This window comes from Heliangelus exortis, chromosome 12 (assembly GCF_036169615.1).
Source record: "Heliangelus exortis chromosome 12, bHelExo1.hap1, whole genome shotgun sequence".
NCBI classification, from domain to species: Eukaryota; Metazoa; Chordata; class Aves; order Apodiformes; family Trochilidae; genus Heliangelus; species Heliangelus exortis.
Genome location: NC_092433.1, coordinates 3180150 through 3207378, shown reverse-complemented (window position 1 = coordinate 3207378; position 27229 = coordinate 3180150). Strand labels below are relative to the sequence as shown.

The 27229-nt window shown below is 42.8% G+C and overlaps 1 protein-coding gene across 2 annotated transcripts; it reads right to left on the bottom strand.

Moving 5' to 3' along the window:
- CFAP92 (cilia and flagella associated protein 92 (putative)) lies at nucleotides 1-27229 on the bottom strand. 2 transcript variants are annotated; one of them, XM_071755453.1, is made up of 17 exons: nucleotides 27026-27229; nucleotides 26480-26764; nucleotides 26177-26364; nucleotides 24875-25070; nucleotides 23400-23531; nucleotides 20582-20663; nucleotides 16874-16929; nucleotides 14805-14903; nucleotides 13797-13981; nucleotides 12090-12336; nucleotides 11447-11675; nucleotides 10293-10487; nucleotides 6544-6808; nucleotides 4850-5014; nucleotides 4127-4339; nucleotides 1764-1902; nucleotides 1-850 (listed from the first exon to the last, which is right to left on the bottom strand). In XM_071755453.1, the coding sequence occupies exons 2-17, from the start codon at nucleotides 26670-26672 to the stop codon at nucleotides 600-602; spliced, it is 2835 nt and encodes a 944-aa protein (XP_071611554.1). In that variant the 5' UTR covers nucleotides 26673-26764; nucleotides 27026-27229; the 3' UTR covers nucleotides 1-599. The 2 variants fall into 2 exon arrangements, with proteins under 2 accessions (XP_071611554.1, XP_071611553.1); XM_071755452.1 differs by having other exon boundaries at nucleotides 11447-12336.

Genomic DNA, 27229 nt, shown 5'->3' with positions numbered 1-27229 from the left:
CAGGACTGGCACATTCAAAGGTTTAACTCTGCTTTTGCTGCCAGCATTCTCCTGGCTCCTGTGTTTGCTTTGCCAGAGCATTTGTAGGCAACAGGAGCCACGGTGCCTTTGATCAGAGGCTGTGAGAGCAGCTGGGGGTTTGGGTCAGGCTTTAGCTGCAAGCACTGATGGAGCCAACAAAAGAACAGTGAGGTGCAGGCCACCCATGCAGCTTTTCATATTAATGAGCACAAATCCTCTTGTCTTGCAGGCTGGGGTGGCTGTGGGATGTTTGCACCAAGGGGCTGAAGAGCAGCACTGTGGTAATCCAGAGAACAGGGGGCAGACAATTGGCATCCAGTCTCCAGAAGCACCATGACCCCCACACACACTCCTTTTGGAGCTGCTAAGACAGCAGGCCAAAAATTGTTCCTCTTTTCTCATCTCCTGCATGCTAACAGGCAAGTCAGTTTATTGAACAGAAATTCTCCCCATTATCTCTGAGCAGCAAAGCAAAGAATGGAAAAAAAAATTATTTTGTGCCCTGGCTGATACATTTTTCTAAAAGCTTTCTGTGGTTGAGCCTCCCAGTGCTGTCAACATCAACTTAACAAATATTTCTATTGCCAAAAGTATTGTGCTAAACTGAGAGCATCACACAGCAGGACCCAAAGACAGCCCCAAATTACCTTCAGAACTGGTCCTGCCTTCCTGGGAGAGGTGGTCAGGGGTTCATCTTTCAGATGTCCTTGAAGGTTCTGTAGCTGAGCCCTGGCTGGTGGCCCAGGGCTGGGAAACTGCAGTGCTGTGGGGAGCTGCTCAGCTTTCACCTTCCTGGCACCAGAGGGAGGCTGCAGAGTCCCAGCAGCATCTTCCCCAGGCCAGCAGCAGATTGTGAAAGAGAAAGCAGGCAACAGGAACCAGTCAGAAGGAAAAGATGAGCTCTGGCTGTTAACCCAGCACAGCAGGGTGAAAGGTACTCAGCCCCACAACCCTTCTCACAAGGGCTCCATGAGAAGCAGCCATGCAGGTGTTGGGGTACAGAGCCCACTGCTAAGACATTCAGTGTCCTGTAGGCTCCCCAGGGCACACATGACAGCTGACTAAATCCTGACTGCCCCCAAAAAGCATTTCTCTGTGAGAAGCACTTGGGAACTGCACTGAGCATTTAGGAAGTTACAGGGTAATGAGCAGCAGAAAAGTTGTAAAAGGTGACAGATTCTAGCAACCATAAAACAGCTATTATTTGCTGCTTGTAAATGTTCCAGATGGTTCTGGACAAAAACAAACACGTGGAAAGAAATCAAAATAGTCTTTCATAGTGAAGCACATTCATATACTTCATAATGAAGTTCAACTCTTTGACTGCCCCCTCTCCCCAGCACCCCAGGCTCCTGTGAGTGTGCAGATGTAGCTGGGTCAACCCACCACCCCCTGAGCACCCAGGAGCTGCTCCCAGGCTGGGAGGTCCCTTTCAGGTAACAAAACCTGGTTGCCATCAGTCCCTACAAAGGAGGATCAGGCAGCCAGCTCTGGATCTACAAAAGGATCAGCCAAGGAGGACCTACATGTACCTCCCTGGTGGATTTTCCTCCAGACAAAGGCAGTGAGGCTGAGGTCTGACACCCCAAGGTGCCTCCTTTGCTAAAGCACCAACAATTCTGCTGTCCAGGGGTGTCCCTGCTAAACTCCTTTGCAGCCAAACTCCCCCCCTCAATGGCAGAACTGCACAAGCTTCAGGTTAAAGGCTTTTTGTGATCAGAGAATTGTAACAGAGCCATTACCATTCTGTGGGGCTGTGAGCATGAAGAGCTCAGGTGGCTTCTTGTAAAGATCAAAATCCAGGTGTCGTTTGTCCCAGCTCCATCTGTCTCGTGGCAGCACTGGCCTCAGGTGAGCGTGCAGAGCATTCTCCTGCCATTGCTACATGGGAATTGAATGTCCTTCACTCAGAAGCCAGGCCAAAGTCACCAGGGAGGAGTCACCAAAACCAAAAAGTAAGTTAACAAGATGATTGGGCAGCAGTCTAACAACTGCTGGCTCAGGATCTCACCCAAGTGCCAACTTCACAAGGCTGTTTCTGACTCTGAGACACCTGTCAGTTTGCTAGGGTTGATGTACATGAGTAAGAACAAAGCTGCATTCTGGGAGCAAGCTGCTGACACCCCAGTGCTGGGCTGCTCCCTGCCATGCAGGAGCTTTCTGCAAGCCTTGAGAAATACCTGGCAGGGGCTGCGTGTCCTTAGCTCTGTTCTCACTTTTCTCTACACTTTCCTGGGTTTCACACACACAGTTTTCACACACAGCCCTCCCCTTATCCCTGTGACTCCTCTGCACAATGAGGCTGTGGGAGGACACAGCCCCCCCTGTCTCTCTCTGCCCAGCAGGATGAGGCCCACTGGCTGCACAGAGCAGTGAGGGATGGACAGCAGCTCAGGGAGAACCTGAAAGCTTTTAGAAAGCAGAAGCTGTCTTGGTGCTCCTAAAAATATTAGGATCATACTTGTGGGACCAAGAGCCCAGGTGTCCTGAGGAAACAAGGGGGAGAAGCAGCCTGTGAGCTGGAGTCATGGCAGGAATCTCCATCACCACAGCTGCAAATCAGAGTTCAGGTTTTTGTGGCCCTCTCACTGCCCACTGCTGAAACACCAGTACAGATTTTTTCAGACAGAAGTGTCCTTCCTGTGCTACAGATTCATCCCAGCTACCCACTGGTAGCCTTAAACTTTCCCTACTTTACCTACAACTCTGCAGTTAAATGCCAGCTGAGTTGGTACAAAAGCTGTATGGGGATATTATGGGATACCAGAACAACTGCAAGGACTCTTTTGCCTCCCAATGGATGGTGTTATAGAGGGTATAGAGGGCAAATTCTGTGTTTGAGAGGAAAACCAGAAATGCTTGAAGAGGCAATGCATCAAACCAGACTGCTTCAGAATGGGATACTCATAGTTTTCTGCTACTGATGTGGCAGTAAGGTGGCAGAAAACTGTCAGCTAAATAGCAAAGAACAGGAGAAGGGAGAGAAGAGAGGATGTAGGGGAAGAAGAGACTGATAGAGAACACAGTGGTGAAGGACAAACATGTCATAAAACTGGAACTACAAAAGTCATAAATAAAAATGGAGAAAAAAATAACCAAAGAGACTGTAGAATCCCAAAAAGAATCATTGTCTCAGAACAGCTGCCCTGACAGAATGGACACTGCACTGGGGTGGATCCCCACCAAGATCATTGCTGGATCCAAGGGTGGGGAGATCTTTCCCATCTCTTCTTTATTTCTCTCCTCTGTTTCTAACCTGATTGGGCACATGAGGGTAACATAGTTTCCAGCTTTGTTAAGTTTTACTCCCCATTGCTTTGTTAAGTTTTGTTTGTTGTAACCTGTTCTTTTGACAACTTCCTTAAGCTTTGCTAAACTGTAATCCATAGCTTTGAAAGTACCTTCCTTTGTCATTCTGCCAGTTGTAATCTCACATGCTTTATCATCTTACTCACTTTTAAGTAAAGTTGTGTTTTCATACAAACCTCCTGGGTAGTAACCTTACTCCTAGAATACTGTGCAGACAATTCCTGAACTTCATCTCCCTGAATGGGCTGCTAAAGGAGATGAATTAGAGGAGGAGGATTGGGCCCAGCTGCACCCAGGCTCCCCTCTGAGGGAGTTTAAAAAGCAAGGGGGTCCAGTCCCAATCTCCCTGGGTTGAGCCTCACTCTGTGGGATGTGACAGAGATGTGGGATGAGCTCTGCTCACTTGTGAGATGTGACAGGGCCAGAGCCACCTTGGGAGTCCTGGCAGAGACCATTTGGACACATGAAGAAAGGCAACAGTTGGATGGGCAACTCATGAAGTTGCCCTGAAGAAGCCTGGAACCCATTCATGGTGGAATTAAGACTCTTCTGACACCAGACCTCACTTGTAAATGCAAACCAAAGCACTCCCTAGTCCATTAATATCTATTCATATCTAATTAATAATGGCAAATGGGTGTTCTTAATGTGTCCAGGGCAAACAACACAGCACCAGGGTGAGCCAGATGCTGAGGTACCCAAACTGCAAATAGCAGTGGCAGCCCAGGCCCCAAAGGAGCCTCTCTCAAGCCTCCTCAGGTGCCACAGTTGACTTAGGACTGAGATTTTCTGTTACCTCCTGTAGCTCCTTCCCACGTGTCCCAGCAGGCAGCAGAGGGGGCAGGCTGCTTTCAATGCTGCTCTTACATCCAGGCAGTACAAACCCATCTGGTGACATCCACATGCTCTTGGAGTGTGCATAGGATTCCTTACAGGCAGCATCCACATCCACCAGGTCAAATATGGCTGAGAGATACTCTTGACAGTAAGTGAATCTCTTCTTTGGTTTCTGGAAAAAAAAAAAAAAAGGACATTTTCTTTTGTTAATGTGAGCTCCCCTTTGCTGGCAGAGGAGCCCACAAGGTACAGAACCACTATCATTTCTTTCCTTGTGACTGCAAGGAAGCATAGATCAAAATTATACAAAAGACATAACATTAAGTATTACCAAATGTTTTTAAATTTCATTCTATTATGAAACAATGATGGATTTAATGACAAGTGGTACAATGAGATCTTTGTAAAATAATTACAGAAGGAAGTATTTTTAATGTTATTTGTGCAAAAAGAGGAATGTCATCCCTGCCATGAACAGCTTTCACAGAGCTAATTTCCACTAATTGAGAGGAAAAGGGTATTTGTTACTAGGATGCAGGCAAAAGCAGATGTGATTCCTGATTTGTTCTTAAATGTTCTTCCTGCACACTAAACACAGGAGCTCCTAGTGTAAAGTTATTTAATTCACCTCTTCCCAGCACTACCTGCAGCAAGCAAAGATCTGCCAGCTGCCTCACTTCACCTTTGCCAGTTCCTGGCGAAGCTGCTGCTTTGCAAGTTCTGCAGAGTTCAGCCTCTGGCAGCTGTAGTTAAAGACAGGTTTGCCAGCAACAGGAGAAATCCTGAAAACTTCCAGCTTTGGCTTTTTCATCTTTCCTTGGAGTTGGCACAGAGCACTGATGTTAGCCTGTAAAGAGGGATGACATCTGGGAATCAGGAGTGTTGTGGAAAAATTATAAACAAGCAAATAATTCTGCAGAAGTTAGAATAAACAGCAAACCTTTTTAAAGAGAAAAAAAACCCCTAAAAAAATATCAATGTATAGATTAATTACACAACAGCTCTTTGTTAATAAAATACTCCACTGCAGACCAGCACCATCTCACCCTTGCATGTGACATTCTGCAAGACTCCTGGCAGCAGAGGGGAGGCTGCTCACAGATCTGAAGAGTTGTTCTGGAGAGCTGGGGCTGTGTCTGCAAATGGACCCAGATTGGATCTGACAGTTCTAAGACTCCATGAGCACCCCAGCAAATCCAGTGCCATGGGAAACTCCATCCATGAGGACTCCCCCAAATCTCCCTGCTGACACCTTGTAATTACCCCCTGGTGCCTTCAGAAATCATTCTGCTGTGTTCATGGTAATTACAGCTCTGCCTTCAGACTCTGACATAATAGGCAATTACAGCAAGAGAGTAAAATTGCCTTTGGGATGTCACTTCCCTTGTGACATCCATTTTCTCTTTTTTTTTTTTTTCAATCAAAAAGCCTGAAATGTGACTTTACCTGCTACTAAAAAACTATTTTGAATTTTCTTTTCTCCAGAGGACTTCCCAGTTCCTTTATTATCTTTTTGATTGGAAAGTATATATAACACAACTGACTAAAACACATACACTGGGAAGACTGCAAACTCCATACAAATAACAACACAACACTTGATTGAGACAGAATGTTAAAAATTCAAGTACCAGGAACAACTACTTTGGATGTTCTCCTGTCTTAACCTCATGGAATACTCCATCAAAAGACCAAAGCTGAAAAAGGAAATATTCAGGAGTTCAATTTCTCCCAGTATCTCCAAGACAAGTACCCTGACACAGGAACACAGATTCCCACACATCAGGCAAAACCTCTTTGTACTAAAATATATGCAGGAAAAAAAAAATCTCAGGACTATTCCACACAACCCAGGAGATGGTTAGAGCTCTCAGCTAAGCAATATACCCAAAAAACAAGTCAGGAAACATGTGGGATACCCTTCTGTGATCTCTGTAATTAACAGGGAAGGGTTTACTTTCAACACCCTTTCCCTGAGGCAACAGGAGGGTCAGATGGACACTGGTAAGAAGTCAGAAGAGGTTCTGAAATCACCATTTCCTTAAAGCTCAGCTCTGCCTGCAACTGCTGAGTTTTAGTTAAGAATAAAAATGACAAATCCTTAATATAATCAGCCTTCTTACCACTCACACAGTGTCTCCCCTGCTTACCTTCAGTACTAGAATGGTTTTCCCCTTTGAGAAGCCATGAAGTTTTGCAGAACAGAAATACCCTGCACTTTTTAGTGGTGTTTGTACAATTCCTACTAACACCCTATGAAATGCTGTGAAGTGTAATGAATCACTGCTTATGGAGGAGCAGCTGTTGATTAAGGGTATGAAGTTTTACAACCTCTTGCAAAAGAGATTTGCCTCTTGCATATCAGGAACTACTCACCTTGATAAAGTTTTTCTCTGCTATTTCTTCCTTCTTCTGCACACACATTCCACTGTTGCTATCTAACAAAGAATGTTCCTCTTCCACTCTGCCAACTTCTCCTGTGTCACCAAAGGCCACCAAAGGAGGTTTCTGAGGGAAGAGATGCTCATCCTTTAGGGGAACTCCATACTCATGGCTCAGGACTCTGATCATCTCTGCTGAGGGCAGCAGGTCCCCACGAATCACTGTCCTCAGCCTCTTGCTGCCACAGAGGTAACTGAGCCTACAAATGGACATCAACATTTCATCAGGTTACTGAAACTCCACTGCCATCAAATCACTGCAGTCAATATTACTGTGGAAAAACTATACAGCCTTCTTGAAACATTTAGTTATTACAAAGTTGAGGTCATCTCATGTATGCTGGTGTTTAGCAGCAATAAAGGAGTTCAGCAGCTTAACAAACCCACTGGGAGTATTCCAGGAATGTGCTGGCACAAGATTTAGCTGCAAGTTAGTACCTAGTTGCTGGATTTCTCCAGCCTCTGGTTGGAAAGGCAATAAAGCATCAAGTCCCTTCATGCACAGTGGTTCTAGTGTGTGACCCACTGGAATCAGTCCTGCCTTACCCCTGCTTTACATCTCATCCTGTCAGCTCCCATGCTGCGTGCTACTCACGACAATGCTTCCCTCCCATCTGAGCTCTTCCATGCACTACATTGGGCCTGGAAAGCCTAATGTGGGTGTGGGTGGGTGTGGGTGTAGGTGTGGGTGTGTGTATGGGTGTGGGTGGGTGTGGGTGTAAGTGTAGGTGTGGGTGTGTGGGTGTAGGTGTGGATATAGGTGTGGGTATGGGTGTGGGTATGGGTGTGGGTATGGGTGTGGGTATGGGTGTGGGTATGGGTGTGGGGGGGTGTGGGGGGGTGTGGGGGGGTGTGGGGAGGTGTGGGGGGGCGTGGAGGGGCGTGGGGGGGAGTGGGGGGGAGTGGGGGGGCGTGGGAGGCGTGGGAGGCGTGGGGGGGCGTGGGGGGGCGTGGGGGGGCGTGGGGGGGTGGGTGTGGGGGGGTGTGGGTATAGGTGTGGGTATAGGTGTGGGTGTGGGTGTGGGTGTGGGTATGGGTGTGGGTATGGGTGTGGGTATGGGTGTGGGTATGGGTGTGGGTATGGGTGTGGGTGTGTGGGGGGGTGTGGGGGTGGGGGTATGGTTGTGGGGGTGTGGGTATAGGTGTGGGTATGGGTATGGGTGTGTGGGGGTGGGTGTGTGGGTGTAGGTGTGGGTATGGGTATGGGCATGGTTATGGGTGTGGGGGTGTGGGTGTGAGTATGGATGTGAGTGTGGGTCTGGGTGAGAGTGTGGGTATGGGTATGGCTGTGGGTGTGGGTGTGGGTATGGGTATGAGTGTGGGTGTGTTAACACCAAAGTGTTTCTAAGGATCTGGCAGCCAGTGAACCCACACACACACTGTACAACTGCCCTGGAGCTCAGGCCATGGCAGAGGCCACAGAAGAAGTGACCAATCTGATAGCCAACACCCTGCCAAAAGTGGAGATTTGGTCATTCAGCTACCACATAACTGTTCCTCATTTGCAGAGGTGACTTTGCTAAGTACAGTAGAGGAATTTAATTATAAAATTACTGTGACATTTTCTTACCATTACTTCTGATCAAACATGTAACTGCTAAATAACATCCATTTCAAAGTTGCATCAGCATTAATGACATAAAGTGAGTTTATACAGAACCCCAGCCTGGTTTGGGTTGGAAGGGACTTAAAGCTCACCCAGTCCCACCCCCTGCATGGTCAGGGACACCTCCCACAGCCCAGGGTACTCCAACCCCATCCAACCTGGGCTGAGACACTGCCAGGGATGGGGCAGCCACAGCTTCCCTGGGCAACCTGGGACAGGGGCTCAGCACCCTCAAATTAAAGAATTTCTTCCTAATGCCCAACCTGAATCTCCCCTCTCCAAGTTTTAACACCCCCCCAGAGCTGGTGTCTACAAGGCTGCTGTCTCAGCCACTACAGATGTTTTTACCACATTCTCTCTGATTTTCTAACAAGGAATATTAGGAATGGTAAAAATCCTTCCTGCAGGTTCACTTCTCTCTAGTGAAAAACTAACCACCTGCATTCACAGTTATCCCAGCATCCCAAAACTTTCATGTTTCACTGCAGGCACCTGAGCTGTAGCTCTCTAGCAAGCTGGGCACAGCACCCAACCTGCTGATTTTCTTTTTTTAAACAGTAGATACTACGTTATCATTTCATGAGGAAATTAACTACCAAGTATCTAAAATATGAAGTATTGCATTACTTTCTGCCTCAAGTATTGCCAGCACATAGCTTAAGGAAGAAAGGTATTTACCAACCATCATCAAAGAAAAAAAGAAAAAGGACATTTGAGGACATCCCAGTGATGGCCACCACTCACCCTCACATTGTGTTCTTTTCCTCACCTCCTCACAGAACAAAAATGGAACATGTTACAGGTGTGTGAAGAGGCACCCAAGTTACTTGCAGAGCATTAGAATGAATACACTTCAGAATGTTAAGTGTAAAGACCTGGGCTCTCCAGTGAAGTCAAGTTTTGTTGGTCACCAGCAAATAAACAGCTCTTGAACTGGAATGGGTCAGCCAACAAGGGGAAACAGACATCAGCCTGCCTGCCAGGCCAGGTGGACTGAATTCATTTTTCAGCAACTGCCTTGACACATGCAGAATCAATTTTATAGCAGCTGAGTAATCAGTTTGTAAAACACTACTGAGTGTGTTTTACCAAAAGGCAAGCATGGGGGAGGGGAAGGGGATGGCTGCCATGAGATTCTGTGGGTACTACTGCACATCAACAAGAATTCTGCTAAGAAACCAGATGGGTGTCTGGAGACATTCAGGCTTTCTTGTCTCAGGTCCCCAGTAATTTCAAATAAGCTTTGCAGGGTTTCACTCTAGAGATGAATCTAAACAAGATTTATTTTTAGCAAAAATAAAAGCATCCACAGTTCACTTCTGCTTTCCAAACACAAGTTGTTCATATCAGAGGTATAAACCCACCTCTGAACAGATGTAGCTTTAAAAACAAACAAAAAATCCCCACACATAGAAATATTCTCATAGGTTAGGAGAATATAATGAGATGAAATGTCAGGGATGTTTAAGGCAAACAGCTTTGAGTACCTGAGCAACCTGGCAGGGATCCTGCAATAAATCATGCAACAAAACTCCCAAACAAAAAGCCAGGAACAGGAAACATTTTCTCCCAACTCTCACAAAACTCTCCCTTTCCCTAATTACCTTAGGAAAACTCTTTTCTTAATTCCCCTTAGTTCAAGTGACTTACTGGATCTTTAAAGATCTATAAAGTCCTGTGTCCTTCTATCCCCTCCTCCATCTCCATGAGACCAGAGCAGAGAAATAAACCCTCCCCAGCTGATGCTTCTGACACTGGAATTTTCTCCTTTTTCATTTTGTATTACATTCAGACATTCTCTGATTTACTGTCCTACTGATACACCTCTCTTCCTTCTACATTATAAACTGCCCAAACTAAAGTGGGCTCACTGACACCCCCTGGATCAGCAGTTGGAAAACTATGCTTGTCTCTTACCACACTTGAGGGAAAACCTGAATTCTCCATCAGGCTCACAGACTGCTTTCATCAAGGAAAAGCTATCCAAGAGTATTCTTTGTTTTGTAACAAATATTCACTCCACTTTGCCAGCATAACCTTTTTTTAGCTTCTTGACTATGGATCTGGCTGAGTCCTACCTGGACAGGGCTTGGAAGCACATCCAAGGAACCATTCTCCTGACATAGAGCAGAGGCTGCTTTGTCAGAGTGCAGAGGGGCTGGCAGAGGCAGAAATGGTAACAGAGGGATTCCAGGTCTGAGTACTGGCGGTGCTGGAAAGACAGCTGTGAGTTGTACAGGACCTCCAGCTGTCCTTCCTCCTGTCTGTGGGTCCTGGAACAAAGCACCCCAAGGAGAAGGTTAAAACAACCAGTCTGTACCTCAGGTTTCCTCACTTCTACAGGACAATAACCCTCTGCTTTTGTCCTTTACTCTTTGCCCTTTGATTTGTATGAACTGCTCTGAAAAAAAATATTTTGGACAAAATTACAAAGAAAACATCAAAACTCTGATGGTATAAAAAGAAAACATAAGCAACCTGCTTAAGCTGCATGGCAAATGTTTGTAAGGAAGCTCACCACAGCTTCATCAGTGGTTTGCCCCTCACCAGCCTTAGCAGAGCTAGGAAAGCATTATAAAAACATTTCTGCTACAAATACCAAAATTTACACTGCAGCAGTAAAACAAAGCTTCAATTTAGGCTACAGGTGAGCAATGACAAGAGAAAACTTTTCATGCAATAAATAACTGCAATGATCTGACTTGTTCAGCAGCAAACAAACAACTCACCACCACAGGAAAGCTTTAACCACATACTACATGCTGGAAAAAATATCAGCTCTTTTTTAAGCATGAAATTTAAGGGACACATTCACTTTGAATGTGACACATTTTCCCCTAAACTCAAAAGAGGAAGCAGCCTGAGTCCAGCTGCCTCATATTGATTATCTTTGGTTTATGTTTGGTTAAGTGTTTTTGTTATGATTCAGAAGTGGCAGATTTCCACAAAGCAAGCAGCAGATTAACAAGAGAAAAGAAAAAGGTACATGTTGCCATCCTTCTCATTTTCACCTTTACTTGGATGACCTATGGTGTAACACGATAAAGATGAGAAGATTATGGCTCAAGTGAACCAGCCACTGGGACTCATACCCACTAAAACCACACAGAAAGCATCAGCTATGTACTTCCCTATAAATTGTTGTACAGAAAGGCACCTGGGGAGGTATAAATCACAATTACAAATTCTGAATCTAAGGAAATACATGATGAAAAACCTCAAACTAGCTTACCTTTCCAAGTGTCTCTCCCAGAGTCTCCTGATTGCTTTGTCTTTTAACCCCTCCAAGACAAAAAGGTGAGTTGATCCATCCATTAAGTGAAAACCAGTAACAACATCCAACTGGGAAACTTTCTCAGGGGTGGTTTTTAGTTTTGATGCAGCAAGAGCCATTCCCATTAAGTGTACAGGAGAGCAGTCCAGCTGCAGGCCTTTAGCATTGATTTCTGTAATCTCTTCCACTAAATCATGTAATAAAGATGAATTACTGTAGTCAAAAATGTAGATTATTAAACCATATGGGCAACTTGTGACTCCAGCATCAGCATTTTCTTCATGCACTCCCAGTGGCACAGCTATTTCCACTCTTACTGTCAAAACTGAGTGAGATTCTAGATAATGTCCCATAGGTAGTGGGGAAGAACTACTCATTGATTCTGTTCTTGTCTGCTTTTCATCCTCCTCACTGAGAGCAGCTGGATCTGAAGCTGAGCAGCTATGAATGGGAGCACTGATAGTCAAGTACTTCTGACCCAGCAATAAATCAGACAGACTGACTTTAGCTACTCCATGTGGGTGCCTCACTGTGTTCTTTGTAAAAGGTTTCTGGTCTGTGCATTTGCAAGCAAGGAAGCTCAGCTTATCCACTTTTTCACCTGTTTCATCTTTCCCAGACAAAGAGGGCTCCTTTTTGCTGTTTTCCATGTTTCTATCCCGGTCATGAACTTCTATCTCCAAAGGTGGCCCCTGAAGACACATCTGTAATTCCCCAGGTTTCATCAGCCCTGTCAGCAGCACATTAACATCCTTAAAGTAGACATGAGTTCCATGGATTTGTCCATGAGTTTGATGAGGTGGAAAGTTGTGGAATTTGTATTTGCAGTAGGTGGGAATGCATAATTTCTAAAGAACAAAAATATGAGAAGGATCAGATATTTGCAGTGGTAACTTTTCCTAATTTTTAACCTCCCAGAACAATCAGCTTTTCTAGCATGGAAGATATGGGGGATGTGCAAGAGGTCACTCTGTATGCCTGGATCCTGGGGGGTTGGGAATATTCTGTCCCCTTTTTTTTGCCTATCCTCAATTTTGTTGACTTTCTAAGCATGTCAGAAACCCCCTCGTTGTTTCTAGACCACTAAAGGAGCCTGCTGGGGGCAGCACTGCCTCCTGGGTCTTGGTTGTTTCTCCTTCTGCATTACCTTGTAGGATTTTGGCCTAAAATAAATGTCTTTAGCTATGAGTTTGGAAATCCAAAAAGTATCCAGAGATAGTGTAGGGAATGGAATGTATGAATTCTGTTATTAGCCATTTGTTTAGAAATCTGGGGAAGCAAATGGGGGGCTGCATTCCACAACACTGGTTGCAGTTCCTCCATGCAGGCTCCCAGCAGCATTCCTGCAGCCTGCATGGAGAAGGGGCAACCTATTAAGGACTGGCCTGGAAACTGCACATTTGAAACAGTTTCATTTCAAACAGTACCTCACTTGGCAGGGGAAACAAAGTCAGAACTTCTGTGGCTACTCTGAAAATTGCTTTAGAAACTGTAAAGTGGTTTTGTCTCTTATTTATTACCCTGTGCAGTTAGTGGCATTTTTCCTGATTCTCTCTCTAAACACTAAGTCAATTCACCCAGCCTGCCATGAGCCCTGCAGTGGGAAAATCCACCAGAGAACTGCACACACCATCAGAAAGTTCCTGCCCTAATTGTATCAAACTGCTTTCACAAAACATCCTACTAAGGTTAAGCACCAGACTCGTGCAATTTGGACAAGATATTTTATATGCTGTGCCCTTCTGATTCCACCTCAGACAAGGATCAGCAAAATAGCTCCTGAAATCCAAGGTCTTTGACCTTACTTTCACACCAACAACATATAAGACTCAGAAAAAAAGCCTTTTAGAAAGAGCATTTTCTTTAAGCCTAAAAATGCAACCATTTGACATGTTTTCTATCTCATCTCTCACAACTAACAAATGTAAGACCAAAACCTTTAAACTATATTGTCACCAACACAGAACTTTTTTTTTCTGCACAGCATTTTTTTAAGATGTGAAACATTCCCTATTTTTTCCAAGTTAGGTAATATTTTTAGTCCAGGAATAAAAATTGTCCTAAAAGCAAGTCAACACTCAGCAACTTGTCAGCAAATTGTCTGGAACAACATGGTGCTGTGCCTGGTCTGCTGCTCAGCATCAAACCAGGATGCCTAGGTATAAATTATCACTCCTGGAGGAGTTTCAGGCAATATGTTAACCATGCTCTGCAATTTTGCTACTAATAAGAAAGTTATCTTTAAAACTATACTCAGATTGAGGGTAGCAAGGAAAATCTTTCAGAAAAAAGTAGCTGGATGTGTTACCTGCAGCACTGCTATTGGCACAGGGGTGTTGGGGAGGCAGGTGGCTGAAGTAATCCTTATAACCAGTGGATTCAGCTCATGTCTCTGTCTTTCAGACAGAAGAGGTGTGTCCACACTGAAACTCACATAAACATCTAAAATATCAGGATTGGCTCCTGCCAGGTGACTGGTCACTGATTTTTCTCCTATTTAAACATACAAAATTAAACACTGTTACAGAAGCAATGCCATCAAGGCACCCACATTTTATGTGAATTAGTTAGAAACTTCCACTGAATTAATTTTAAAATAAAAGTATTGTTTTAACTGCTTTAAAAATCCTCTTTTACAGCAGGAAGAGAAGAGACCCAAAGAAGTGTCAGAACCCTCACGTGGGCTAAATGCTGAAAGCAAAGGTTTGGATTGTTTTGATGTTGCAAATACAGTTTGCATAAATGGAAAAATTAGAGCAGTTTAGAAACTTTGCATTATCATTCAACTCTTTGTAAAGCTAAAGAAGCACTTTTAAACAAATTGGCTTCTCTGAAAGCAGCACTGCCATATCCATCTGCTCAGCAGCTGAGCTCCATGACTATGCCTGACTGTGTGCACCCAAAAAGAGGAGATTTAACTCACTACACACAAAAATAGGACAACATCTATGGATAATGAATGCTAATAGTCAAAAAAAAACAGGGAAATAACCTATGCTATTCTGACCAATATCCCACTTTCCACACATTCTAACTGGAACAGGATACAAGAGCTTAGCAGTACCTGCTGATGGAGAACTCCAGTGCAGTTATTTTTGCCATCCTGCCCTTCAGAGCACACAAACCTCTGAACAAATCATCCCCCACACACAGATAAAGCCAAATCCCAAACCTTTCTTTTCATCCCTAGGGAATTTCATGTTCTTTCAAGACAGTTTGCACCAGGAACCCCACCAGCAGGGCTGTTTCAGACAAGGAGATAGAGACTACACCTGGCATGTCCCTCCCTCCCTGCCCCTTTTGAATAGAACAATACCTGAGAGGAGAGGCATGAGCTCTATCTGCAGAGAAGCAATGCCATAGTTCTTTGCCCCAGTAGAACCAGTGCTTCTTTTAGGACCAGAACCACTTCTACCTGTTGATGGAAGGCAGGGTTGGAATGAGGACCAAGAAGGAAACATTTGGTAGCAATTAATCAAAGAAATAATTTCAAGTTCACCATAGTTATCATGTTCATAGTTAATAATGAACGTAATTCATTATTATCCTCAGAAAAATACATAATTATACACTTTAAGACCACCCAACTGTTTCAGTATGCTCAACATTCCATTGCACACTCTGCTGCACTATATATAAAACCCTGACTTTACAAAGTTAAATTTTCAACAGCAAGTATTAGAAGTTCAAAGAATTACCATAAATAAATTTGTCATCATCATCTTTCTATCCTTGCTTTGCATCTAGACATTATGACACTTGTATGGTACTCTTTGTGATGTATTCTATTGTTTCCAGCAACATTTTTTACACCTTCACCTCTACAAAACAGGATTATTCTCATTCCTTTACCTCACAAGGATACCATGAAGGTAAACTCAATAACATTGTCATTTTCTTAGATGCTGAGTACTTATTCTCAAAATTCTTTTCCCCCAGATCCAGTCTTCACCAGGCCAGCAGAAGCACCACCAATCCCAGTCCCAAGTATTTAAATCCCAGCCTCAAATGCTTTCTCCAGAATTTCAGCACAGACAGTTCAAGTTTGACAAAAAAATCTAGCAGGTGAACACAGCAACTTAAAAGAACTGTGGAAGCATTACTGGTCCTGGTTTATTACTGTTCCTATTATAAAAGGAATGGCAGAATATTTTAAGGACAAATTTACCACTCAAATGGAAGGAGAGGCATACAACTAAATTTTTCTTTTCTAATAACAAGAATAATGTGACCAGAAATATTAGCAGTACCTAAATTATACTGAGTAAAAAGCACTCCACTGAAAATAACCAAAGTGATAACCCACAGACAGAACTCCCTAAAAAAATGTGTAACTATTCATCAAAAGCCCATAAAAGAAGAATTCCAACTGCCTTAATTTTGAAAGAAATAAGTGTGTGGAAGCTTGAGGGAGAACTGTACAGAACTGATCACACAAGCCAGTGGTCTCCAGAGGCATGGGAAAAAAAGCCCCAGCCAGAGCCCCCAGGTCAATGGAGCTGGTTCTGGGTTAAGCTCCTCAAAGCCCTCCCTGTGCCACTCACTGCCCCAGGTGCTCCCCCCAGCATGCAGGCAGGAGGGCTGCACAACACCTGCCTCTTCCTCCACATGCTGCCTTCTCTCTTGGTGTTTTCTTCACTACTCTTCAAAAGTTCTGTCCATAAAAGCAGGAGCACCAACCTCTGCCAGAGTGGACAGTGACAGAATGACACATCTGAATGTCCCCAGTCATGTGTGGGCAAAAGTATTCCTCATCATCTGCACTGGGAGTCATGCCTGCTGCAAACCTCTGAGCTCTGCTAGTTTTTGGCCAGCCAAGTATGCTCTGTAGCATGGCTGAGTTAATATATATTCTAGAGTCCATTGCTGCAGCAATTATCATCTTTCAGAGGGCCTTCATCAATTCTAATTGTCTCATCTACAGATGAGAGAGCAAAACAGCACTCAGTGGGGCTGTGGTTTTTCATTGAAGGCAATGAACAAGCACTGGAAATAAGAATAGAGTGTAAACTACAGATCAAAACCTGGCCCCAGTGGAAAAAGCAATGCAAGTGATAGGAAATAACAGCAGCTTGATAATTTTGTGGTTGGAATAGTTGTTTCAGCTCCAATATTACTCTTCAATTGTTTTATAGATTTCATCATTGCACAGCCAAGTGCATTGCAAGGCCCCATCACCTCACCCCTGGAACACTCCAAGGGGGAGAAAAGGCCCATGGCCATCCCTGCTTCACACTGCCAGCTAGGGACTGGAAAATAAAGTTGTATTGGCTGCTGAACAGACACAGAAAGCTCATCAGAAGCAAGACTAGAGCACAGGCCCCATACCTTTTTTTTTAATCTTAAAGAAGAAAAAAAATTTTAAAAGTTCCACCCAGAACTTACCACTCCTGGAGACTCCTTTCTGCTTCACAGATTGTTTTTTTTCAAACATCACACTGCTGGAAACATTAAAAAGATCTGAAGTTAATTAAAAAATGTGGGAAAAAAAAAATCCTCGCCACAAATGATGACTACACAAAATAATTTCACTTTTTTTAAAAATATAATATCAAGTGTAAAAGAGCTCAACTGCCAGAATATCAATGTAAAGGACACCAGAAAAGGTTATTAACAAGTTACATGGTCCTCCTCCTGAGTAAGAGACCAAGCACCTGAAGAAATGCCTAAAGCAAAACATCCTGTAGTACACACTGAAATATCTTCCTTACAGCTTTTTCTGTACAACTGTTTTGCTTTTTGAGGAAAAAGAACTATGTCTGTTTTATTATTGTTCACATTTGCTGTACACTGTAATGCAGCTTGGAAAGCTCTCAGCTTCCCAAGCTTGGGAAGCTTGTTGGTGCTGAAACTGAGAGCTTTCCAAGCTGCATTTTCCCCAGCTTTGTACAACCAGCCACTGCTGTAAATGGCTCTTTTGAAGACCTGATACATTTTATTCCTTGAGGCACACACATTCCTTAGAAATTTGACTTATTATTGTTGCTGAAAACTTAGTATTAATCAGAAACAATGAAAAGGCTGTTTAGCAGAGATGACTCTTGCTGCATTTTAAATCTGCATAAATGATTTTGTTGTCCCTGTTGTTCCCTGCACCTGGAGGGCAGCAGTGCAGCAAATACCACAGCAAGATTATTTCACCTAAAGGACACTTTGAGCCCTGGAGATTCCTTAAAGTGGGGTGAGAGAATTGGTGGAAGAATTTTATATGAAGTTAAAAGAAAACAAAATGTCTGTCCAAGAAATTTTACATCAGTAGTAACAAAACCTGGCTGTTGCTTTGCTTGTAATAAGAGCACTCTGAAAAAGGGCATTTGATAATGTTTTTCCAAGTTAGGTAATATTTTTAGTGCAGGAATAAAAATTGTCCTAAAAGCAAGTCAACACTCAGCAACTTGGCAGCAAATTGTCTGGAACAACATGGTGCTGTGCCTGGTCTGCTGCTCAGCATCAAACCAGGATGCCCAGATATAAATTATCTACACAGTTTGTAGACACTTCATTTTAATGCTTTAACCTAACAAATATTTTATTGCTAATAACACAGACTACAAGAACTCCATGCTACCCAATCACCTCTGACCCTGACTGCTGTACAGACCTGGACACAAAGCACAACTCTCCCTGACTACAGCACCCACAGCTTCTCACAAGGATTACTTTAAGGATTTCTGGTGCTGAATTTTGTCTCCAGATCATATTCAATCTACAGCATTTTTCCTCAGATTTATTAATATGTGCAACATCTTCCCTTTACCACTGGCATTAAATCTTTCAAACATCCTTTCTTCCTTCTCCTCCCAGGAATTTTAATCTCAGGGGTCTTCAGCTGCTCCACAAACATTTTAATTCAGAGAGGCAGCAACAAATCAAGATGGTGGCTGTGAACCTTGAAGCAATGCATGCTTATAGCACTAAAAATAATAATTCATTACCCAGATTAAGCCAAGCATTTCTCAAGTAATTTTACCTGTCCTCAGAGATGTTTCAAAAAGGACTGTAGTAATAGCTGGGAGTGGGGAGAGAGAAGGTTGCTGGGTGGTTTTGCAGCACTTAAAGTGATCAACCACAGCTTTCTGAGATTTTTGTATTCCTATGAAAACACAGTCTAAATTGTTAATATATGTAACATGAACTAAGTGGTGAATGACAGACTGACTAAATAATTGCCAAAACCTAAATGAAAAAAATCTTGCATGCAATTTTCTAAGTAAACCATCATGGTAAGGAAAAAACCAGACCTGCTAAACTAAAAACAGTGAGGCTGTTTCATTTGCCTCAATTAAAAATAAAAGAAATGAATCACTGCAGAGAGTCAGAGTCCCTAGAGACCATCACTATATACAGGAACCTCCAGGTGTTGGGAATAAATGAAGAAAACTGTGCTGTGGAGTTCATGGAGGTAACATGGAATTTATTGGTGGATTTGCTGGAAACCTCCCACTGAAGACTGAAAAGCACAGAGGACATCAGAGCATGTGAGGGCATTTCTAGCAGTATTAGGGATTTTTCTGGAACCAATCTGAGAGGAAAATGCAGCACACAATCCTTGTGAGTATCATACTTCCAGGCTGTAGACTTCTGACAAAAAGAGGGAAGAAGGAATCTGATCCTTTAGGAAAAAACAGATGCTTTTCCAGGTGCAAAAGGAGCAGCAAAACTTTGCCAACAATAAAATTGGTAAAACTTCCTGAATTTCAGCTCTGCTTTTAAAGTAAATATGGAGACTGTTGGTCAGGTCACTCACTAGTCCTACACTAGGAATAACCATTATGTAAACACCAGTTCTTTCAACACAAGGCCAGAAAAAACATCACCACAATCACAATAATGCTTCAGGTACTTGAAAGAGCAACAGCAGAGTATGTAGAGATACAACACTGATTCATTTTATCCTGTTAGAGCTTCATTTTGAAGAGGAGGTTTTTTCCAGGAGAACTAATAGCTGATAAACTTTCTTACATAGCTCTTGGTCATTAGACAGTGACACCTCTAAATAGGGGGATGACTTCATTATCTTTTGAGCAGGGTAATAATCCCACTAAACCTTGTTCAGGAGAAATTCCTAAACTTGTGCAACAGCATCAAATGAGGAAGTATGTCCTGGGACACATGAGTGGATTTGTTACCTTGTGCTACCACCAATTAATTTTTTAGAAACAAAATGGGAACCTTGAGAAAGCAATTTAAGAGTTCATATTTCTTCAGATGACATCCTGAATGATGAATTTGGGATACACCCTACTCATGATTCATTTCTCTTTCAAGTACAAAGTCTCCCATTGGGAACAATACTCAAGAAAATTAGATTTTTTTTTAAATGTTATACTTTCTCAAGTGTTGAAACCTATAGCCTTTTCTACAGTTTCAGAGAGTTACATGCTCAGTTTTAGAAACTGACCACAGAAAACTATTAAAACAAGTTACTTATTAAACCAAAAGAGTGAATAACTGTTTCTAAAAGCAGAACAGAACAGGGAACTACACTGCTGCAGCAGTATAAACTCAGGATTACCTTAATTGCTTTAAAAAATTACCTCATGGTAATTTGACCCCACAGAAATCCTTGGTTGCAGAGCTGGTCCCTTGAGCTCCCCAGCCAGTGAAGCTGCTCTGCCAGCAGCTCTGCCTGCTGCCCCCACCTCCACCTCTCCTGGAAGGACCAGGGACCCTCAACACCTCCACTCCCCCCTTCAGCTGCTTCCTGACTTTCAGCAGGAGAGTGACTCCAGTTCCTTCTCCATCTGTCTCACTCACACTACCTTATCCCACAAATCTTAAGTCAAAAGGTACAAGTGAACAAGAAAAAGGTACAAGAAAAAGCATGCATGAACAAGTAAGCTGAGCACAGTTTGTTATTTTCTGTAATTTCATCAGGAGCTACTTCATCCCAAATAAATCAAGCCTGATGTATCAAAGGGGATTGTGATCCTTTTGTTCCTTTCCTATAATCAGTAGCATGGCACAGAAAGCAGTGGTTAACCACCTCTGAAACCACAGTGTAATTAAAACACATTTTTAAAAAACAAATACTGTAAAACAATTAAATGCTGTCAGCTAAGTTTTTTTAACACAAATACTTCCCATTCTTACCTTGCTGTGCCTCCATCTTCTGTCCTTGATGGATGTAGCAAGCCATCAGATGTTGCCAGTTCATCCAGATCAGTTTCTTTTTCTGAATTAAAACAAATTTTACATTTGTTACTAAGCATTTCTATGTTTTGGTAACTCCCATAACTCTAACAAAATGCATCTGCAAAGCTCTAGGAAAATGTGGTAAGAAGTCTTAGGCAAGCTGTATTTGTAACTCAAACCCACAGTCCATTTGATTTTTGTCTTCTCAGCAAGGATGTTTTGAAAAAGCCTAAAATATATAAAATATCTTTTTAACAGTCTGAGAGATCATGCAGGGAAACTAAACAATATGAAGTCAGACTTTATTTCTTAGACATTAAATTCTGTAGTAATTATCATGCTGCACATCCAAACAAAAGTAGGAATGAACAAGTAATTAAAACAAGGTGACAACACCCAAATAACATTTTGTTAGCACTCAGTGTCCTAACTGTACTGAAGAAGGAACTGATGTCAATAACACATCTTAATGCATGGAAGACTGAATATATTAAAAGTGCTATTTTGTTTATTTTTCTCTGTTCCAATTGGTCTTCTAGTGAATACTCATAAAAAAAGTCATGTTACCAGTGTCCAGATCTCTCACAGCACACACAGAAACATCCAGGGATTTGTTCATTTTTTTCTATATGCCAGGAGTGTGGTATACAACACCCAACTGTCTTCAAATGTCATTTAATTATAGAAAAACACTCTGCAGTCACAGATTTCACTGTTAATGACTCAACACTTAGCTTCATAATGTCTCAGCCTTACTTACAGTGAGATGCAGGTCTTAATTACAGTGAGATCAGAGCAAATCAACACTGTATGAATGGCAAGGAGAATTTGCACTTGAATAGCTGAGTATGTTCCATGCAATAAAGATCAAAATTTGCCATTATAAGTAAGCAAAGATGAAGCAATTCAGTCTTGGGTTTTTACCTGCTGGAAGCAGGATACTGAGAAACTGGAACTACTTTCCTGTTTTCCAGAGCACAAGTACACCCAATAGTGCACATAAGTTTTTCCAAGTAAGGAAAAGAAACATAAAAAGACAGAGAACCAGTCAGCACGTAGGGAAAACATCTGCATCCTTCCACTCTTGTGCACTGGAAGCTGTGCTGCTGCTCCCCATCTCAAACACACTCTCCCTGAGCAGAGCTCACTGTTTGCTCCACCGAACCTGGCTGGGCCCATCACTAGATGGCACTCCCACCAAAACACAGATGCTCTCTGCCAGCCCAAGTACACCAGGAATTCATCTGCTCTGACGTTGGTGGCAACCATTGGAAAATGAGGGGAAAAAATAATGAACAAGACAACCAAGCAACGCTGGTGACACCTGGTGACACCTGGTACTCCCCAGCAGCATGTGAGCAGCCCTGCATCAGGTGGCAGTGTAGGGGGAAATGGCATTATCTGCTGAATCCCCAGGACACTACTGCAAAGGTTTCCTTTGGGATAGCTCTAATTATTTGCCAAGTCCATTTTTGATTGGAGCTCTACTAAAATCAGATCTATAACACACAGAAAGGACCTAGCTATTTGCCTTTTTCCACCAAAAAATCTGAAATTAAGGAAAAAAAAAACAAAGGAAAGCTAGCAGGCAAATATTTTGTTTGTGTTTTTACAAGATTACTTCAAGTCAAAATATTGTTAAAATATAGTTTCATAATAATTGGTTTCCTGTATTTTTGGACACCTTTTAGTTCATAAAAAAACTATTCAATTTCAAGGCCCACTGCCTAAAAGCAGGATTTTTCACAAAGCAAGTTCTCTAATGCTTGAATTCAAGCTCTAGGGCACAGAGCTGTATCCAAGCTCTCAGATGATCATTAAACACATTTTGCTGTAGTTCCCTGCCCCAGGTAGCTCAGTGCTGTTCACTGCACTGCTCCATGAAAGAACAGCTCAAAATTTAGCTTTGTTCTTCCTGTGTAGTGCAGGCCCTGGGTCATTTCTGACAAACTGTACAAACAGTGGCCCTCATGCAGAAGAATTACTGAAGTCCTCCTAAGAGAGCTCTGTAACACTCACTGCTAAAGGATCTTTTTGCTTTCTCAACTTTAACACATTCTGTAAGATGGCAAATACCATTTCCATCACAGAGAGTGAAAACTGAAGTGCAAAAAAATCAGGCACAAGGCTTTCATTAGCCCTGCTGGCCCAGCTGCAAAGCCAAGGACCTCATCTTGTCAGAATTCTCAGAATGGGAGATTTTTTTTTACTTTTCATCACTAAAGTTTTCCATCATATGCTCTTGATCTCAGTGGCTGTGGTGAGCTCCCCACCCCCTGATCTCCAGTCAGACCCTGAGCCCTGGTGCCACACAGTGCTCAGCTCAACAGGGCCCAGGGGAAGAGAAATCCCTGCTTCCCAGAGAAGAGAATAAACTTCCAGGCTTCTCCATGAACTAGTAAGGAACTTTGAAGGAAAGGTGACATCCTGGATTCCAGTTACCTGACAACAGCTGAGAAGCAGCAAGAATCTGGGAATTTAGGTTTTAATCATGGCTCTGGATGTCAATCCAATCCCAGACACAAAGCAGCAGAAAACCCTGTGCTTTTTTTCTAGCATGCCTTAAAAACTTCCTGTGAGACAGCTAGATCTCTTTTCTGTCCCAATTCTATCCCAAAGCTATTAACATTATTTTCTACCTATAATACCTTCAGCCTTCTTGCAACACCTTGTCCCCACAGCAGACTCCTCAGCCCTGCTCACCCATTACCTGAGGTGCCACTGCACCCCCTCCCCTCTTGCCCATAAGCCAGTTTCAGTTCTCATATTGTTGTACCTTCACCAGGGAGGGCTGAAGACTTCCCCTGCACCTTGGGTTGCTTTGCTGCTTTGATTTTTGTACAGCTGGCTGCTGGCTGGCTCTCTTCAAAGTGTTTCCTTTGCAACAGCACTGTGTGTTTTACACCATCTGTCAGAGGAAAAAAAATTAAAATAAATTCCCTGGTTTAGACTTGAGTGGTTGTGTCACTCACATCCTGAACAATGATTTTCCCATGGCACCACTTCCCCTTTTCCTACTATCTCTAAGAAGCCACTCTTAAAACTTCAATTCTGTTCTTCTGGAGATGAAAGCCACTGGAGTTAGTGAGATTTACCTCAAAGCCCACAGAAGAATCTGGCATGGGACACACTCTTGTGTACATATTCAGAAGAAAACAGTGGGGCAGAGGAGGCTTTTGTAGGAACCCCAAGAATACTGGGGGTGTAGAGGAGGCAAACAGCCTTGGCAGGAGCTGAGGGAACTGCCCTGAAAGCCTGCAACAAGGAGAGGAGGCTTTCAACCCTCTGTCCCAACTTCCTCCTGGTGCTAAAACCTAGGAAATGCTGAAGAAGTTTCCATTCCTCAACAACTGCTGCTCAGGTGTTCAACCCACCTTAAAGAGCAAGCACAAATGCTGTCAGAAATCTACACCAATTGCAGAGCCAGTTTGCTGACAAACCCTCTCATACCTGAGTAAACATTTAACAGTATCACCCAGTAAAAAAAAAACCCAAATATTTATTAACTAGCATCCAGAATCTTAAAACTTCATGAAATCTCTATCCACTGATACACACAGGAGAGAAAACCTCAGCATTTTACTAACAAATTATTCACATTTTAATAGTAAAATTAATTATCAAAACCATTTCAGGGCATAAGAACAAAGCACACTCTGTTTCCTACAGGTTTCATCTCACATTTATTTCTCTGGTCTTTATTAAGGACTGAGATCTCATTTCATACATGTCTATAAGAATCCTAACAAGGTATATCCCCTCTGATTAGATGAGCTCAGCTAGTAAAAATTAACTATTATAAATATATATATTACTATAGTTATATATAACTATATATAACTATTAACTATTATAAATATATTATATAGCTATTATAAAATAACTGTCAAGCCACTGAAAGGTGCATAGCATAAAAACGTGGCTGTACAAGTTGTGCTTCTCAGGATTAAAAAAAAAAAAAAAAAATCCATCTTTAAAAATGAATGCATTCATTGCTACCATTACAGTACAATAGCTTCAAATAACCCATTATTTTTCAAAGATTTGGATTAGTAAGTCCTAATTATATGTTCCTGACATTAAAAATTTCAGAAACTGATTCATACATTCATTAAAACACAAACAACCAGGACTGATTTCAGTAGGAATGACATATGAACATAAACCCTCTCAACAATAACCTCTCAGTAGGTGCAGTCCCAATGTCAGGACATGTTTTATTTACCATGTGCCTGTTTGCATGTCACTTACCAACAGCCTCTGCATTCTCTTCTAGTAGAGGTTTACTATTCTTTGGTTTTGAGACACCTTTGTCCTTGGTATTCCAGATTTTAAAAATTATTTTGTGATCTCTTAGTTTTATTAGATATTCATTAGTGACACCAATGTCAACACTGTGGTTCCATGATACCCACATCCTGTCATTTTCCACCCAGGGTGTAATGTCCTGTTAAAACAGAAGATGAAACTCTTTACAGGAGGTGACCAGCACTGAACAACTTCTGCTCACACACTGAGCACCAGAGCTCTCACACTGCACATTTCCTACTGCTCCACCTTGTGCTGGGTCTTTCATGATCCCCCTGCTCCCCTCTGCTGAGTCAGAGCAGCTCATGTGGGATTCAAAGTGCCCTACCCAGCCAGGGGCTGAGAGGAAGCCCTGAGGTGAGAACAAGCAGCAATTAAGCTGTTGCTCAGCATGAGATGATGGACTTTGCAGAACAAAAGTAAATATATACACTTTAAAATGCTGAATAATGTTTATGAAATTAAAGCACCAGCACTAAACTCCACAGGCACATGCTGGAAAACTGCAAGAACAAAGCACTCAGCAGAGCTGACAATATAAAACATTTCAATCAGCAACTTTGTAAGTGCATTTTGTTTAACTAAAAGCATCAAACTGATACTCTGAAGTGCAAAGCAATCAAAGAAGGCCCTTAGACTGCAGTGCAAAGACCACACTGAGGATATAGATTGTTTTATGGCTAACAGTCTCTTTAAAAAAAAAAAAAAAAAAAAATTATTTTAGTTTTTTAGAAACCATTTCTTAACAAACCAAGGTGTATTCACAACCAGATTTTTAGGTTCCTGAATCTGACTGCACAGGATGCAGTTAGACACACACAAACTTGCAAAATTCTTCAAGTACCATAAAAATCGTTTTCTCCTCAACAAAGATCAGAGGCATGTTTTTTCGTTGTTCAATTCATTGTTAATAAGGTTGATAGCAGCCTTCAAATTAGTATTTTATTATCTTAGTACTTGAAGGATAAAAGTTAAAAACCCAAATGAGATGACAGTCTAGAGGAAAATGAAAATAAGAAACTCTGAAATCCACCAGCCTCTTCCTACAAATATAGGAAGTTACTGCTCATCTGGACTAGCAGAGTCAAGCTCTGTCCTTGGTATCTGTTATACAGCTGTGTGTGCTGTATATAATAAGATAAGGCCCAAGCAGCTGTTAAAACAACATTACTCTACACCTCAATACACCCTCCCAGCTTTTGTCTAGGTCATGTTGGATTACTTAGTTTTATTGTATCTTTTTACCTCAGAATCAGACTCTGTAGATAGCTTTGCAGCCACCCCAAACACCACCAATTCCAGTTTCCTAGGTTCCAGGTCATCTGGCAGCAGGAGGTACTCAATCTGGTACACACTCGGAGTAGCTCCCAATTCATCAGCTTTAATTTGCTTTCCTTGTGTACTGGAGGGACTGAGTTTCTGCTGCTTTTGTCCTAGAGAGATGATGAGAATTACTTGGCAGCACCAAATGACACATCCAGGACTGCCATACAGACTCATGAAGTAGTAAAAGAAGGGCTCTTGGGAAAACCTGTGCCAGGAGCTGACCTGTAGACAGGATGGGGACAGCCAGTGAGATTGTGAGGGTGCAGGTCACAGGATGGGAACCATCCAGTTCCACACAACTATTTTCAGATGGGGGGAGTCTGCTGCTCTCCCCGTCTGGGGTCAGACGTCCCCCATCGCTGAGCACCTCCAGGTTTGCAGCTTCAAAAGAGCTGGCAGTGTCCAAGTCTGTCATCTCTTCTTCATATTCCTCCACCTCCTCTTCCTCCAGGGCCTCTGGGTTCTGCTTTGTCTCCTTGATGTGCCGTCAGACCACAGACTTGAGGGCTGTGGAACAAGACAAACACCTTTATTTTTGTGCTGAAATAAAAACCCCTACTAAAACCAAAGCAGCAGCAAGTAAAGACAGCAAGAGGAGGGCCAAAACTGCACATTTTAAAACCTGTTTCAAAGCACATAGCACCTGTACCCCTGCACACACTGAGGAAACTGAACGCTGAACAAGTTTCCCTATACACCTACAGACATCTGGGAGCAGTCAGTCCATGGAAAAGCCAAAGCGCTCAAAAAGTGATTGGGAGGCCTCACCGGAGGGCACAAACCACCCCTTTCTCTCCGACTTTGAGGGGTTTATTGATGAGGGGTTTATTGCTGAGGGAGTGGCGGGGCCAAGGCCGGGATGGCGGGAAGGGCCACAATGGCGGCAGGGACTGAGGGCCCTGGACACCACCGGCTGGGGGACCCGGCTCCACCCTCACCCTGTCACCCCGGCTCCCAACCCTTGTCACCTCG

Bases quoted from the DNA above. Each gene is read 5' to 3' on its own strand.
- CFAP92 (XM_071755452.1), bottom strand. From the start codon at position 26,672: ATGACAGACTTGGACACTGCCAGCTCTTTTGAAGCTGCAAACCTGGAG. The intron at 20,664-23,399 runs GTACAACAATAT...GTTTTAATTCAG, and splicing joins TTCAGCCCTCCCTGGTGAAG to AAAAAGAAACTGATCTGGAT. The intron at 6,809-10,292 runs GTAGGACTCAGC...GTCCATTTGTAG, and splicing joins TGCTTCCAAGCCCTGTCCAG to GCTCAGTTACCTCTGTGGCA.